Below are 15,132 nucleotides of genomic sequence, written 5' to 3' on the forward strand. Positions count from 1 at the left end.
GATCTTTCCACGTCGAACTCGCTCTCCATCCTCCTATGGGGAATTTCGTGGCAATTTTTATCCATATCCTATCTCGGCAATCGACCGCAACCCCACCGAATCCTTCTCGAGTAGAAGATTCCGGAACGTCGCTGTCTGACTTTGGTCGCTAGACGAACCCAGAAAATGCCAGCTATCCGAGACTTCAATTTTTTCCCCGCCGCGTATCGATGCCCGACCACGCCATCTGCCATTCGAATAATATGAAAAATCGGGGATCGCGCGGCCGCTCTTTCCTTCCTCGGATAGAAAGGAAACAGAGAGCGAGGAAGATAGACGGACGAATAAATGGAAAGAACGCGGGAGATGGACGGATATACGGCGAGCCCGTGGGAGAAAGGAACATGGAACTCCGGAGAGAAGAAAGACGCGCGATCGGTGAAGCGAGTTAGGGCCGGCAGGCAACGCTATGCATACCGTCACACCCAGCGACACGCTCCAAATTTGAAATTTAAATTCGGTACGTCTCACGGGACCGCGTCGTACACCGGTTACTCACACAGGCGCGCTCGCGACGTACTCGCGAGAGTGCGTGCTATGGAGGAAAAGGGATCGAAGAAGGAGGGTAAAGGAACACGAAGAAAAGAAACGTCCGACGACGGATACACGGCCGTTTTCACGACGGCCCGACGATCCGTTCGCTCGCTTCCTCTTCTCCGTAAACACCCTCGGGAATAGTAATTCGAAGTTGACCCTGCTGCGACTTGTCCTCTCCTCGCCCAGACCGGTAATCTTCTTGTTCCTTGAGCCGGTGTCAGCCGGTGAACCGCGCGAGAAGGTCACCGCTTGACACGCCTCGTCCATCTCTACGAGGCTATATCGAGAGCCTATATTGGACGCCGCGTTCCAAACTCCGTCGCTCCGTCGATAGAACCTCCGGCAAAAATCTCGTCTCTCGGGTTCAACGATCACTTTCGGTTTCTTCCGTGATGGCGACGCGACGTATCTTTTCCTTCCTCGTACCGTGCACGACCTACCTCGGTTTCTTCGTGCAAGTCCGACCACCTCGCGCTCGAAGAATTCCTCCACGTTGTCCGGCCATACGAGCAACTTGCGTAACGTGACACGTGTCGTACCAGGTGGCATAATTTACGTGTCGTACGCGCATAGTACCGTGACTGCTTCGCGACCAACGATACATCTACCTTCCCCTTTTTCTTCTTCTCGATAGTATCGTTTCGAAACCAGCGATGTTTCGCGATAATCGTCGTTTCCGATTTCATCGAGATTACCAGTGAGTTTTAGCGCCGGGAATCGAAACTTTTGTCTCACAGTTCAGCGGTTAATGATTCGCGACAGCGTGAACGTTAACGCTTTGTACGACGATCGAAGGATTCGCGACGCTCTAGCGTCGTTCCGAGAGAAAACAGCGCGCGAACGGACGCGAGACGGAAGAAACTCGGTTCTCGTATAGCGGCGTAAATGGTGCGGGAACGAGGCATCGTGGAACAGAGAGCGGGTCAATCTGCGAGCTTCACCACCCTGAAAGTTTATCGGAGGTGGCGAGAGGAACTTGCACCTTACTTTGCGAATTCGGTAGAGCCACGTTGCTCGATGTATCCGAAGTACTTCTGGAGAGTGCTCGAATTAGGGCGGGCGCGCTGCAAAGCCTATTACACACAATGAGAGACGACTTAGGAGATCGGCTCGAGTGGCTTCGACTCGAGGATGTTGTACTCGCCAGAATCCACGGATACCGTAGCCGTGTGTCCATTACGAAACATCTACCTTCCCCGCTGCACGAATTCTCCGTGGTTCGTTGGTTCTCGTGAGCGGGCGAAACACGAGAAGATGGAACGAGCTTTTGGAACGTTAACGCGTAGGCGGTAATAGATTGGATAGGTAAGACGAGGATTATCAGGGAAAGGGAATTACGCGGCAGGAAACTGATTCGATCGATCGGAATAGTCGACGTGCAACGATAGGTTGGTGGAATCTTTCGCCGACGCTAGCTCGTTTCGAGGTAACTGCTATTGGAAGCCGCGGCGACGAATTTGCCAAAAGGAAGGAACTGCCGCGGAGGTAGGTAGGTGGTGTGGTGGCGCGCGGGACAATTATTTTCACCGGTTGGCCGTGTTTCGACGGTGTCTCGATGAGGTCGGATAATCGCGGTACGCGTGAGAGCCCCTGGGATTCTGCGTGGCTCGTCGAAGCAGCAGTCTGTGGCGGTAGATAGGGGGTAGTGTCGATGGCAAAGAGAGTCGACGGGGGGACAACGGGGTGGCGGAGGGTGAAGGGCTCGGACGGATTTTGCAGCGCGCAGTTTTCACCTTTGAGATTCCATCCGGCGGCAGGGGCGGGCTGCACCCGGATCACGGCGCAGTCACGGGTCGGAATTAAGGACGGAGTCCTGGGGTGGGATCGACGACACCGTTCGCGCGTCAGGGGGCAGTGCAATGACGTGGCACCAGGTTTCATTACGACGAAAGGACGCGGACAACCATATTATCAGGACAAGAGGACGAGAAGCTGGGCAGCTAACGCGAGGCGAAACGAGGATGTGGCGCAGAGAACAGGGAACCGACGCGTAGAAAAGCGGAGAGGGCATTGAAGTGGTGAAAGAAAGAAGGCGAAAGAGCGAGAGAGCAGCAGGTGGCGGAGCGAAGGGTCCCGCGGAAGGTGAAAGAAGAAGAAGAAAGGAAGGTCTGGAGGAAGGAGGTCTGGAAGGAAGGAAACAGGAAGAACAAAGAACAAGGTTGGACCAATGCTTAATCCGCAACAGTGAAATTAATTTCAATAGGCTTTTCAGAGGCTCGCTCGAAACAGGTCAAAAAGTGGGCTCAGGAAGAATCGCCTGGAGTCACGTCAAACTCTTTTTAAGAAAAATTTCTGAAAGAAGGTAAGGTTAACCAAGGAAACGGAGATCAGTATCGGCTCCGCAAGACGTGCACAACCTGCTGGCTGTGTCGCGTGTGTAACGATACGCTCGCGACCCTTCGTCTCCCTCTTTTTCTCTCTCGCCCGATCCTCTCCTCCCTTCGGCCGGGGCTTTCTCACCCTTCTCGTATAGGACGAGAACGAGAGCTGCCGAGAAGCAAGGTGTTTTAGCACGGTCTCGAGGATCCGCCATTTTGAGAGCGAGTCGTTTCTCTCGTTCCCCTCGAAACCGTTGACTTTTCACGGTAAAATCTTTGCCGGGGCTCTCGCGCGCGTTTCGATACACCGACGAGTGTCTCGTCGAGCCGAGGAATCGCGTACCTTGATCGATCGACCAATCGCGATCGTCGCTGTTTCTTCGTGGTTTGAAGCGTTGCGTCCTTTCCACCGCGCGGTCTTCCTCGCGGATCCGTTTAACGGCAGACCCAGGTCGATCGGTGTTGCGCACGAACGAAAAAGCGCAACGCGTACCTTTCTATCCCCTCGTATTATTTCTTTGCAGCCCGACTGTAGCTTCGCCATTTAACCAGCGTTCTTCCTCTCTGATTGCAGTTGTTCTCTTGGACACGACACAAGAGGAGAAGCTCGAGTGGACAAAGTATCCGTTCGGCGCGGAAGCTAACACCCCAGGGGTAAGTTTTGCCATTAACGCGACGCAATCTCGTTCGGCCGGTGTCGTTGAGGGACCTCCGTTAAGAGGATTCCACCAGCGGAGGTGGTCCGCCTCTACGGTTTACGCGAGATCATCGATCGGCACGAAAGTGGTCTACGCGAGCGTGACGGGAAGTCGAGGCGCTGGGGTTTCTCCGCTGGCTTGCGAAGGCGAAAGAGCGTGTGCGAGCAAGGGAAAGAAGATGAAAAAGTACGAAATCTGCTCGACGCTTTCTCGTTCCGGACGGAACAGCGGCCGCGTCCGCGTAGCATCCGTGGGGACAAAATGGGCACGCTGGAGGAAGAACAGCGGGTTCCGGGGGTACCAGAAGCACTTTATAGTCTCGGTACGCGCGACATACGTGGGCTCCCGCTGGCCGGTGCGCTCTCTCGGCGCCATGTTTGTTTTTCAGTTGTTAAGCGCGCAGCGGGCCGCCAGACAGGTTTAAATCAGCCACTACCTCCTCCTCCACCTCCTTCACCACCGAGCACAGCCAGCACCTCCTCTGCTTTCTCTCTCGCTCTCTCTCCGTTGCTCGCGCGTCCACGTTGTCCCTCTCTCTTCCTCTCGCGTCCCATCTTCCTTCGCTCCTCGATAATCCCTCTCTCTTTCCGTGTGCTCGTCTCTCGCGCGGGACGCGCACCGCCGGACCAAGAGTCAGTCCGCTGGGTAACAAATTGCTTTTTGTTTGAACGGACAAATTAGAGAGACGGCCGCCAGATAGAGGGAGGAGAGGAACGAGCGGAGCGCGGCCGCGAGAGAGACAAGGAGAGGATGCGTTTATTTAACGTCGTAGAACGCGTACTTTCGTTACGAGCGCCGTTGAAAATTTCGTCCTGACCCGGCGAGACGACCCTACGTGGGTGTCGCCCGCTAAATATCCGCGCCGCGTCGCGTCACCTCGCAAAGTTTATCGGTGACGATAAACCGCGCGGACCGCTTGTTACGCTACGAGCTTCGTAGCTCGGTCGATATCCGTTCGACTTTCCTTGCCTCCGTTCTTTCTCGATTGCACGCTCGCACCGATCGATAGTAGCCGGATTAAAGTCTGCTCTAGCGTCTCTGCGAGAACTAGCGATAATTAATCGATGGTTCCGTATTGGCGAGGGCACGAACCAAATTATCGGTCGGCCATAACCTCGTTATTTCGCGTTCGATTTAACAAACGTCGAAATCGGGAACGGGACGGCTGAAAAGATATCGGTCGTGGTTCTCGTCCACTTTTTCTCCCGTGGCTTTCAGCGCGTCGATCGTTAGTGCCGCAACGCTAATCGAACAGCGAAACGTTCCGTTTGAAAAGGTTCTTTGAGTTTGCTGTTGATTTTACTAGCTGCTAAACGTTCTCCGCTTCCTCTCGGGAACGGGATCAGAGAAACGCGCACCCGCTCGTGTGCACGGAAGCCCGATTTTTTCCTTGTAACGTCAGGGAAAAAAAGCAGGCCTTATGCTCATCGTCAAGTACTCGAGTTCGCTTCGCACCTCTTCTGTCTACATTTAGTCGCAGCGCGCGAGGAACGCCACTGGAGCGTCCAAATATGTGTTCACGGCTTTCCTATGATCTCAAGGATCTATCTGCGGCGTAGTTTACACCTTGTTCTGGAAAATGGCTCGACCGTTTTTTCCATAGTTTCTACTTCGCACGCGCGCGCCTATTACTCGACGATCCACGGCCATGAATCGGTGACCACGTGCAGAAATTTCTTCCACCGCGACATACGAGAGAAACGTACGTAGGATATAGATCCTAGGATACGTAGGATACGTAGGATATAGCATAGGCTCGTAGTAGCTTGTCGATTCGCCAGTTTTACCAGTTAGTCGCATTTACTCCGCGGTAGTATTCGGTACAAAGTGATGTTCGAACATGTTCCTTGCGACAGTCCTGTTGTTCCATTCTTGTCACGACGTATTCGTCTCTTATTTTTGCACCAACGAAACGCGTAGCCAATCGAACAATGCGTATCGTTGATAAACAAGCGGAACGGCTACCCGTGAAACTCTCGGAGGTTTTAGCTCGTCGCGATCGGATCGAACGACTCGGATTTGACGTCATCGGAATAGATCGACGCAAACGATCAACGGCCACCCGCCGGTGATTTCCTGGCCGATTCGTTTCGATATTTACCAAGTTGTCTGTAAACATTTTATTATACGCGATTATCGACCGCGCGTTCTCTTGTTCTTCGGCGATTACGCGCGACGATTCTAAGAACAACGGCTCACCCTACGAATTCCATGGATTCTTAGCTCGTCGGTATCGATCGAAAAAAGACGACGAAAGAGGTTACTCTCGGCAATCTCGAATCAATCTTCGCGCGTATGTCGCCCCAAGCTTATTAGTTATTAGCAGAATTATCTTTCTCGCGACAATCCTTGGATCGTCCTAAAGTCAATCTCCGCGCGTATTTCGTTCCGTAGAATTATTTTCCTCGCGACGTTTCGGTTCCAGGTATCCCGGCGATCGGACAAAGGTCCTGAGAAATCCTCCTAAAGTGGTTTCTCGGCTTCTTGATCCTCTCTTAACCAATGGCTTTTCGAAAGAATCGCGCGAACCAGACGCGAGATAAATCGCGTTCGTTCCCTAAAACCGAACTCTCTAAGACCGCCCAATGAGTTCTTCGGAACGGAGATTAGCACATCCCGAGTAGTTTATCTTCAGATTCGTCGATGATGCATCTTCGCTTATTTATTTAAAGAACGACACGTATTATCGAATCGGCAATGGTCGATTGCATTGCATCGTAGATCGATGCCGTTTGTCATGTACGTATCAGGTAGTGGTAAGAAGCCTGCGTCCTACTATACTTAACTTTCGACAGCATTGTCTGGGAATTGGAAAATTTATATATATCGTAGCTCGCTATTTTCAAATCGAGGATACCTACGAGTTATTCGCTGCTTTAACGCGCGTTACACGTTATCGTCAGCTTGCATTTTGAGAAATTGATGAACCAAGTACAGGGGATTTTAAACGTACGAACCTGTAAAACACATACGTATACGTAGATTGTATTACACTTGGAGATGACAGAAGGAAGAAGCACGGAGCGACGATGACGAATGTTAATTTTGGTGACAGTCTGTCGACTTGAAATGTAGAAATCTGCGTCATCCGAAGTCAAACGAAAGAACCTCGTCGGTAGAAGCTAGATACGAATCGGGACAAGGTTTGTCGCGCTATAAAAATGTATGTTGCCCCGGCTTATGATCGCTGGAACAGTCGATTAAAAAATTAGTAGTTAGAAAATTGGTGAAAAAACGATGATAGGACATAGATTATTGCTTTTACAGTGGAACTACGATCGCGTTTATCGAGCGAGAAAGTGCACGAACGTAGCTGCTTCGCAATCGACGAAGGTTTTATTAGGAGCATCGTGTAAAAGTAAATATGGGCAAAGGCGAACGAAAGGAACGGAAGGTTGTACGCGACAGTCCCTTCGAAAGATCTCTGTGGATCGAACAATACGCAAGAAAGGGTTAATTAACCAGGGAAGTCGAGGTCGCGTAGTGGACGAAGCGACTTGTTTACCGGTTTCCTTACGCCAGTTCTAATCGCTTTGCTTTCGAGAATCAAAGTCCAAAGTCCCCGCATAATAAGTACGACTAGTATGGGGGTTATTAATATACAGGGCCGTAGAGAGAAAGGGCGAACAGCGTCAGAACAAACAAGCCAAACAGAATTAGCTCGGAGTATTTGAACAACCTGATGGGGAGAGAAGGGTTGGCGTGCGTGGCGAAGCGAGACGTCGCTTTGATGGCGTTGTTGGTGAACCTCGAAACTCCTATAAAGGGATCTCGAAGATACTGTCTCTCTCTCTCTCTCTCTGTCTCTCTCTCTCTCCTTCTCCGTGTTCCACTGATCTCGCCTGCAGGACCTTGCAAAGAGGCCGCGTGCCACCCTCGTTCTCGAGAATTCGAGAACACACCGAGACCTTAAACAAAACAGAAAGAAAAAGAGAAAAGAGGCCTCGACTCGAATTAATCGAGAACGCTCGAGTTCCCAGTCACTCGATCAACAGACACGGATGGACTGTCGCGCACTCTTCTCGACCTCCTCGACCCTTCGAGTTTACCTCATTTCCATCTTTGACATCGAAGGGAACGCATCATCCCGTTATTAAGGGAGCCGACAACGCCAAGCTATCTTTGGAATCTTTTCCTCCGTCGAGTCGATCCAAAGCGTTTCTTTTCTTCCTCGAGTCCATCGATACTCGAAGACCGAGAAGAGGCGAAGAGGTACAACAACCTTGGCTAGATCTCCGATCTTTCTTCCTGGAAAAATTTATCGTCGGTTTAGCGACCGTTCCACTCGTTTCCTGGTGTCATGTAATCCTCGCGCGTAGGAGAAGAGCCGGGAACGTTTAGAAAGTCCAATAAACAATGATGGGACAATTTTGGGAAACACAAGTCGTACGTTTCCGTGTACTTTATACTCGGTGCCTCGTTAATGTAAATTATCGGAGGTGGTATACACACGACGGCGTGTACCAATCGAGGACATCCAATCTACGGGAACATCGAGAAAAATCCTCGATAGCAGTCACAAAGAGGTACGCGACGCGATTTATTTTCACGGAGATAAAGTTTCGATAGAACGGTTCGAGCGACTCGTGATAGGGAAAGGAGGAGGAGGAGGAGGAGGAGGAGGAGGAGGAGGATGAGAACGCGATCGAGAGCTCGTTCGACGGAATATTTAAATCATTTCCCGGGCCGGGAACAACGAGAAGGATATTCAAATGCACGGCCGATCGAGGTACATTTTCGTTCGAGTTTTCGGTTTCGTTTAACTTTCGAAGGGGTTCACTGAAACGAACGTGAACTAGCGACCAACTAACGGTACTCTGTCGCGATAACTGGCCCGTTTGGTGGAGCGTGAAAAAAAAAAGAAAAAAGGAAAAAAAAAAGAAATATGTAAAATGAGAAACGTAGCTTCCGAAAGAGGATCCTCCGTATCGTTGGTTGATCATGCAGAGGAGAAGCCGGCAGCCAAGTTCATTTTCGAGTCGATGAAACGTGGTGATCGTGTCTGCATCGTTTCTGGCGAAAAGGTCTACTCCGCTCGCACGTGGCACTCGAGTTTCTATCTGACCGTTTCATCTCGCGTTTCCTTCATCTTCATCCTCCTCGTTCACCTCTGTTCAACTCGCGTTGGAACGACCGCTCCTCCACTCTGCTCGCGAACTCCGTTTTCCTCTTGCTCGCTCTTTCTCCTCGCTCTCCTCTCTCTCTCTCTCTGTCTTTCACCCTCGCCACCACCCTCTCTTTGCTTCTCGGGTCCGTGGCTCATCGTCGGTTCTCTCCGGGTTGGTCTTTTTAACCGCAGGCGTATCTGCATCTAAATGCGCTCCTCGGATGCGAAATTCTGAGGACGTCACGTGGTGATATGTGACTCGGGTAACCGCGTCTTCGGGGGCTCTCGCTCGTCAAGGATCGCCTTCCCGGAATGCGAAGCGATGCGACGCGCGAGAAAACACTTGGCGAGCCAACTTGCGCGCCCTTCTCGTCCACGTTGCCTTGTCCGCGTATATATTCGCGTTTTGCATACCGGTAGCGACACTCGTTCGGCAGGGTTTCTCGCAAATTTTCAAACGAATGAGTCATCGCCTCGCCTCCTTTCTCCGCTCTCGCTTCAACGAACCTTCGTCGTTTTTACGCCCTAGAAATAAAACGCTCGTTAATCCGCTTCTTCCACAATGGAATTTTTTCTCCGGGCCAGTATCTCCTAACGAAGGATCTTCGACTTACGAGGGAGGCAAAGGGTTCGGGTCAATTTTTATCGACGTCGTCGTTGCTTGTTCCGTCGTTGAATTTTTCAAAAGTCCTTTCGCGACGAGCGAATTCGTCGATTTATCGACTATTTCTAACGCCGTAACGTCCCTCGATCCATCGAATTACCTTCGTTTCCAATTACGTTGAAATCCGAGGATCGACGAAAACGCATTCTTCTCCCGCGATGATCGTATACGACAAGTTCGATTATTCCGTTTCCTTGCGAGATCTCAAGACGTCGGCGATGTCGAATATTAGGCGAATCTAATAACTCCGAATCTAATAAATATATCCGTGCTGTATTAATTATCGAGCGTCCCCTGTCAGGCATTTCGAAACGTTTGGAAGGGAAAAGAATTTTTGGAGGAATATGTCGTCAAGGCGGGAAAGCCGATATCGCTCGTAGATCGATTTTATGGAGATAGCCCGGGCGCCTAAGTAATTACCCGTAGCTCATAAAAAGACTACATAAATAGGAGGGTGGAGACAGGCGCGTGTGTCTTTCGGTCCGGACGTGTACCGGGTGGAGCACAATAATCGTACAGCTGTGAACATTTCGGGGCGCCGAACGGGAATAATAAATATCGGGTTACCTTCGGGGGCGTGTCTAGAATAACTAGCTGGCTATTAGCTAAATATTTATTAGCCAGATAAGTGGATGATTTATTCTCTCCCTTCCTTTTTGCTTACGTAAAGACCGACCGAGTGTCACCCCTGTACGACCTGTCAACCGCTAAAAAACCAACTACGTAATTCGTCGTTGGTGGCGCGTCAGGATCCCAACTCTCTCTTCAGGATCGATCGGTTCTCGGTGACTGTCGTTATCGAGACGAGTCGACGATCCGCGGAGCTTCGGAATTATCATCGCTCGCGACCATGTCCGGCAAACGAGCCTCGTTTTTTCCTAGATGATTTATCGACTCTCCGAGACTGAAATTCGAGAACCACTTGTCTCAGATATGGGACGTCCCGTAATCAACCCCGTTTATCGTTATCCCGTTTATCTGTAGAAAGGCGGCGGTACGGTATGGCTCGATTTTGCCAATCGAAACCGATCGGGTTCCTGGTATCGTAATCGAGTTTCCGTTTCTTCCAAGTAGCGTGAGTCAACCGTTCCTTTCTCGAACGAACATGCAGTTTTACCGCTCTCGCGTTACTCTCGCGCTGCTCTCGGTGTCTCTCGGCGTATCCAGTTATTCTCTCTCTCTCTCTCTCTGTTTTCTTCGTCCTACGACCTGCAATATTACGCAAAATCGAATATAATCGTACTCGACGAAGGACCCTCGTGGTCGAGAGTCGTTGGAGACGGAAAACGAAACATCGTGCACGGGTGAAATTAAGCGAACGAGTTATCGGTCCTCGGCGGAATTAATCGAGCCGGGATCGAGGCTGGTGTCCAGGAAATTGTAAAACTCGGGCCGTCGAGTTCTCGAATTGCCGAACGTACACGTCTTTTCGGCTCGTAAAATGTCGCCAAGCTCGCGGACCATCGTGGCCAAGGCGTGTATACGTACGGCCATCGAATCGAAAAGTATCGATTACAGATTTCTCATCGAGGCACCGCTGAACGAAACAAAATCGCTCGCTTCGATCGATAAACGCGCAATCCTTTTCTCCGTACCCATCTTCTTAACCTCTTCGTATTACACGACCAAACGTAGCGATTCGTGCTCTTAAATACAAATCTCGTTCTAAATTCCAGATGAAAGGAAACTCGAGACGGAAATTTACATATTGTTGCGCGTGATATAACTCGTTCTCGTCTGATCGATCCAAACGACATTTTCTATCTTTTTTGATCGCGCTCGAATCCTTTTTCCCAGTGTTAAGAGACCCGGTCTCTATACCAAATACATTTCTCGGTGTGTGTATTCTCGTGTCTTCCGGAGAAAACATATGTTTCGTTTACAGACCTAAGATAGCGTTATCTCAGCAACGGATAGTTGGAAGAAAAGACGAGAGTCGCTTTGAAATGTTTGCTCAGAACGTAAATATGTATAAGCAAACCGTGGAAAATGCGTGGTGTATCTAAAAGCTAAGCGGGTGAACATGTTTGGACGATTGACTGAAACGTTGATCGACGATTGACGATTGAATTTTGATGGATCTCGAATCGATATTTGTCAAACTACCGAAAAGTTGTCGCCTCGATGCCAACCTAACGCCGACCTAAGCCCCCTCTTTTTTTTTTTTTTTAGTACGAACGCGCCACTTCGAAAGGTCGGATTAACGCGATAATTCCTCGAAACGCGATTAGCCAGAAACGCGAGAAACTGCCGCTGAAGCGGTAAAAGAATCGCGGAAAGACGAGTCGTCGGCGGACGTAGCGACGACTACTCTCCTGTTGGCGGTGGTTAGGTTATACGCAATTACGAGACTGTCCTGGGACGCGAAACCCGTCCGAAATCGTGGAGAAGCACGGTCGTTACCGAAGCTGCTGGATCGATGCTCGGTAACCGGGCCTGACCCAGGAGTCGCGCTTACGCATCTGTTTGCTGATTTGTGGCCCGGCGTCGTTTCGCCGAGGGATTTTTATCACGGCGAAGCTATCCGGTGATTGCGTCGTTAAGGCCTTCCGCGGCAGCAGGTAGAGAGAAGAGAGGAGGCCTCTCGCTTCTCTCGTTCCTTTTCTCTTCTTTTTTCTCTCGCCTGTTCGCGCACCGATCCTGCGTACGCGCAACTTCTCTCCCTCGTGCAACGATCCACCGTGCGCAACATCGTCTCGTCTTTTCCTCGCGGCATGCATCGGACGTCCGTCGAACCATCTTCCCTCCCCCCTTTGGCTATTTTTTAACGCGTTTATTACGCATCCATCGATTTACACGCGGCCCACAGTCGCCGATGTTGTACGTTCGTGATGCGATAGCATTAATCGCGGATGCATCGGTGATTGGTTTTTTAAAGGCGCATCCTCGGACGACGGCGCATGCAACGCCACGCTAGGGAAAAGAATACGGATTTAATGGATAAGAAAGCATCAACGTAGAAGGGAATCGCCTGACGACAGGCAAGGACGAGAACGTTCCCTCCGTGTTGCTCGTGCTTCTCCACCGGGTCTCCGGCTTCCTCGCAGTCGATGAGCCGAGACGTTTTATCGAGACACTCGATAGATGTACGATCCTCGGATCGTCTTCGGTCAAGACTGGATCGTTGTCGCGTGATCTGCATCGTCGGTCCTTTATTTCATCCTGTCCCTCGTGACTATCCGACCGTGTACCGCTCTCGTCACAGGACGGAAAGAGAGGTGTGGAAGTAGCGCGTAAGAAGAACGTGGAAGGCGAAGGAAAAAGGAAGAACAGGTCCGCGGAGAGGCCATGTTTTTCATGCGTTTCGCTCTTTGACAGGAAGTCGCGCTCTCGCGTCCCGCCACGATTCCATCGAACCACGATTATTCGCTATTTTCTATCAGAAATTTTCGCACCGCCTGTCGTTGGTTAAAAGCCGCTTTTCGCGCTCGTTAATCGTACCGTTTAATTGCCGCTCTAGTATCCACGTTCGTTCGTTCGTTCGTTTGTTCCAACCCCCGGTGTTCTCTTCGATACTTTATCGTTTTTGCAGGGAACGTCGTAAATTCGTGGAATTCGCAGTGTCGTAAATCTAGCCGCCCTCGAAGCGCTACCCGTGAACGTTCCCGTGATAATTACCAGAGCTTCGAAACGAAAAATAAGCCCGGTTCAACGACACGCGAATCCAGCCGTTCGTGAGCCAGGCGTACGCGGTCGAAACGATTTGTCCGATCGCCTAACGGATCTCGCAGCAGGCAGAACGAGGATAGGGTTCCTCTCGCGATCGCAAGAGGCAATTTTTTCCATCGCACCGGTACGCGATCTGGTTCTTCCTTCGGGCTTCCATCCACCGGTCGAATCTTCCGAAATTCCGTTTTCGCTTTCGTCGATAGCCCCTCGACGTACGGAGACGCTCGACCAACCTCGGATGGAACGAAATTAATGCTAATCCCCTGGAATTAATCCCCCGAGCCAAACGAGAGAATAGAGGTGGGTTACTCGGAGACACGCCATCGGTCACACGAGCGTCAGACCGTTTCCACGGGATTAATCATCCCGCATCCCTCTCTCTCTTTCCGCTCTCTTTCTGCTTCTTTTTCGGTCGATAGCGTTTCGAGATTTCACGACATCGCGATGGGTCGTCGTTTTATTCCTTCGTACTCTCTGCTCCTCTTTCGACGCGGGGTGACGTAAGGCAGAATTTTTGCGCGTCGACTGCGGTGCTGATTTAAAAGCGGTAAACCTCGGTCGAGCAAAATATTTGTTCGCGCCCTTTTAATGGTTAAACCGACTGTCGTGAAACGAAAACCAGCGAGAGACTCGTCGCTGTTGGCGAAGATGTTTGGAAAGAGTTTGTCGGGTTATCTTTTATCGAAAGTGGCAAGGAATCGGGGCGTCGTCATCGCGGCCTCTGTCGTATCTGCTTCGATCTCGACGTCTGAATCAGTGGTGTCGATCCCTTTCGTATCGCGTGACCGTGCAGGTTAAAAAAACTTATGCTTTCTCTATCTTTCTTAAACGACCGGCCTCTCTACGAGAGCGTGTCCCTTTTGTTCTTCTGGCGTTGCTGCCGCCTGCACCGGCGTTGTCCTCACCTACGGCATGCTGTTCGGGTTTAACGATACACCAGAGAGGACGAAACAGACGAACGATCGTTTATTAGAACTGATAGCGTTTTAACTGGCTGAGATATTTCAGGCGGTCGAGTCAGGAAGACGGAGGAGAAGACGAAGAAGAAGAAAACAAAAGGAGGGACGAGAAGAGGGAGCAAAGAGCACGATCTATAGCTTATCCAAACCAATCTACGCGAGCGTTCGTTTATTACGCTGTTGGACAGTGTGCGCCAGCGTTTGGCCAAGATCATCCTCGTTACTAAGCGTGTGGGCCGAATTCCACTCGATTAAGATTTAATTTTTAAATCACGACCACTCGTCGCAACGAATTTACATCGCGACACGTGCTCTTCTCTTCTCTTCTTCTTGCTTCTACTTCTCCTCTCTCCTCCTCTCTTCTTCTTCTTCGTTCTCGTTGGACCGCGAACCCCCATGATGTTTACATCGTGAATTTCCCTTTGACGAGGGGCCAAAGGATTTCGTGATGGATGGAGCTCGATCGTCCGCCGATTGTCCCTCGATATTGTCACGATGATCGCAGGCCACGAGTCGTCGACCTCTGTTCGAGCGCGACACAGTTTGACACAGTTTTAAGTATCGTGTGATCTCTGCCGCGAGACTTTTCTCGTCGTTCGATGGCAGCAATTAGATGCAAAAGAGTATCCGTCGAATTTTAGTCGGCCTTTCGAAGCGTCGCGCGAAATTCGACGAGCGTTTATTAGCGAGCGTTATAACGAATTTACGGTAGATAATAGCGAGTTGCGACGCGGCCTCGTCTAATTAGCCTAAAGTTTATTACAATGTGAACGGTTGTTATTTTCGTAACAACCGTTTCGTTTTTTGTACAAACGTACGATCGTCGTAAAGTACAACGCGCGCGCGTTAATTAAGAGGGAAAAGGCACGGTTCGTTGCTTATTGCAGTTTTCTGCATCAATCGTCTGGCCGAGGTTGGCTATGAAAGCGCAAAGGGCTTCTAAAAGACTTCTACCGGCAGAATTCAGTGAAATATACTGCGAGCGTATATCGTATACAACGAGACAAGGGATTACGATCCACACACCGTGCTAGGATCTCTTCCTCCCTCGCGCCGGTCTTCGGCCACGGAGAGATCGGCCTCGGTTCTTGCGAATGCGACCAACGAACCGCGTTCTTTATGGGTTTTCCCGTCGTCTTTT

General features: G+C 50.6%; 1 protein-coding gene across 18 annotated transcripts in view; it reads left to right on the forward strand.

Moving 5' to 3' along the window:
* The window catches only part of LOC117231509 (ephrin type-A receptor 5), a 59,737-nt gene that overhangs the window by 16,170 nt on the left and 28,435 nt on the right, over positions 1-15,132 (forward strand). For 17 of the 18 annotated variants that reach the window (XM_033490021.1, XM_033490028.1, XM_033490072.1 and 14 more), the window contains exon 2: positions 3,469-3,548. In XM_033490021.1, the coding sequence (XP_033345912.1) occupies positions 3,469-3,548 (80 nt within the window). Of the gene's footprint in view, positions 1-3,142; positions 3,162-3,468; positions 3,549-15,132 lie in introns of those variants that run through there. The other variant, XM_033490162.1, reaches the window with a different exon arrangement.

Source organism: Bombus vosnesenskii, unplaced genomic scaffold (assembly GCF_011952255.1).
Source record: "Bombus vosnesenskii isolate JDL3184/JDL3185 unplaced genomic scaffold, Bvos_JDL3184-5_v1.1 scf7180000013263, whole genome shotgun sequence".
In the NCBI taxonomy this organism is placed as follows: Eukaryota; Metazoa; Arthropoda; class Insecta; order Hymenoptera; family Apidae; genus Bombus; species Bombus vosnesenskii.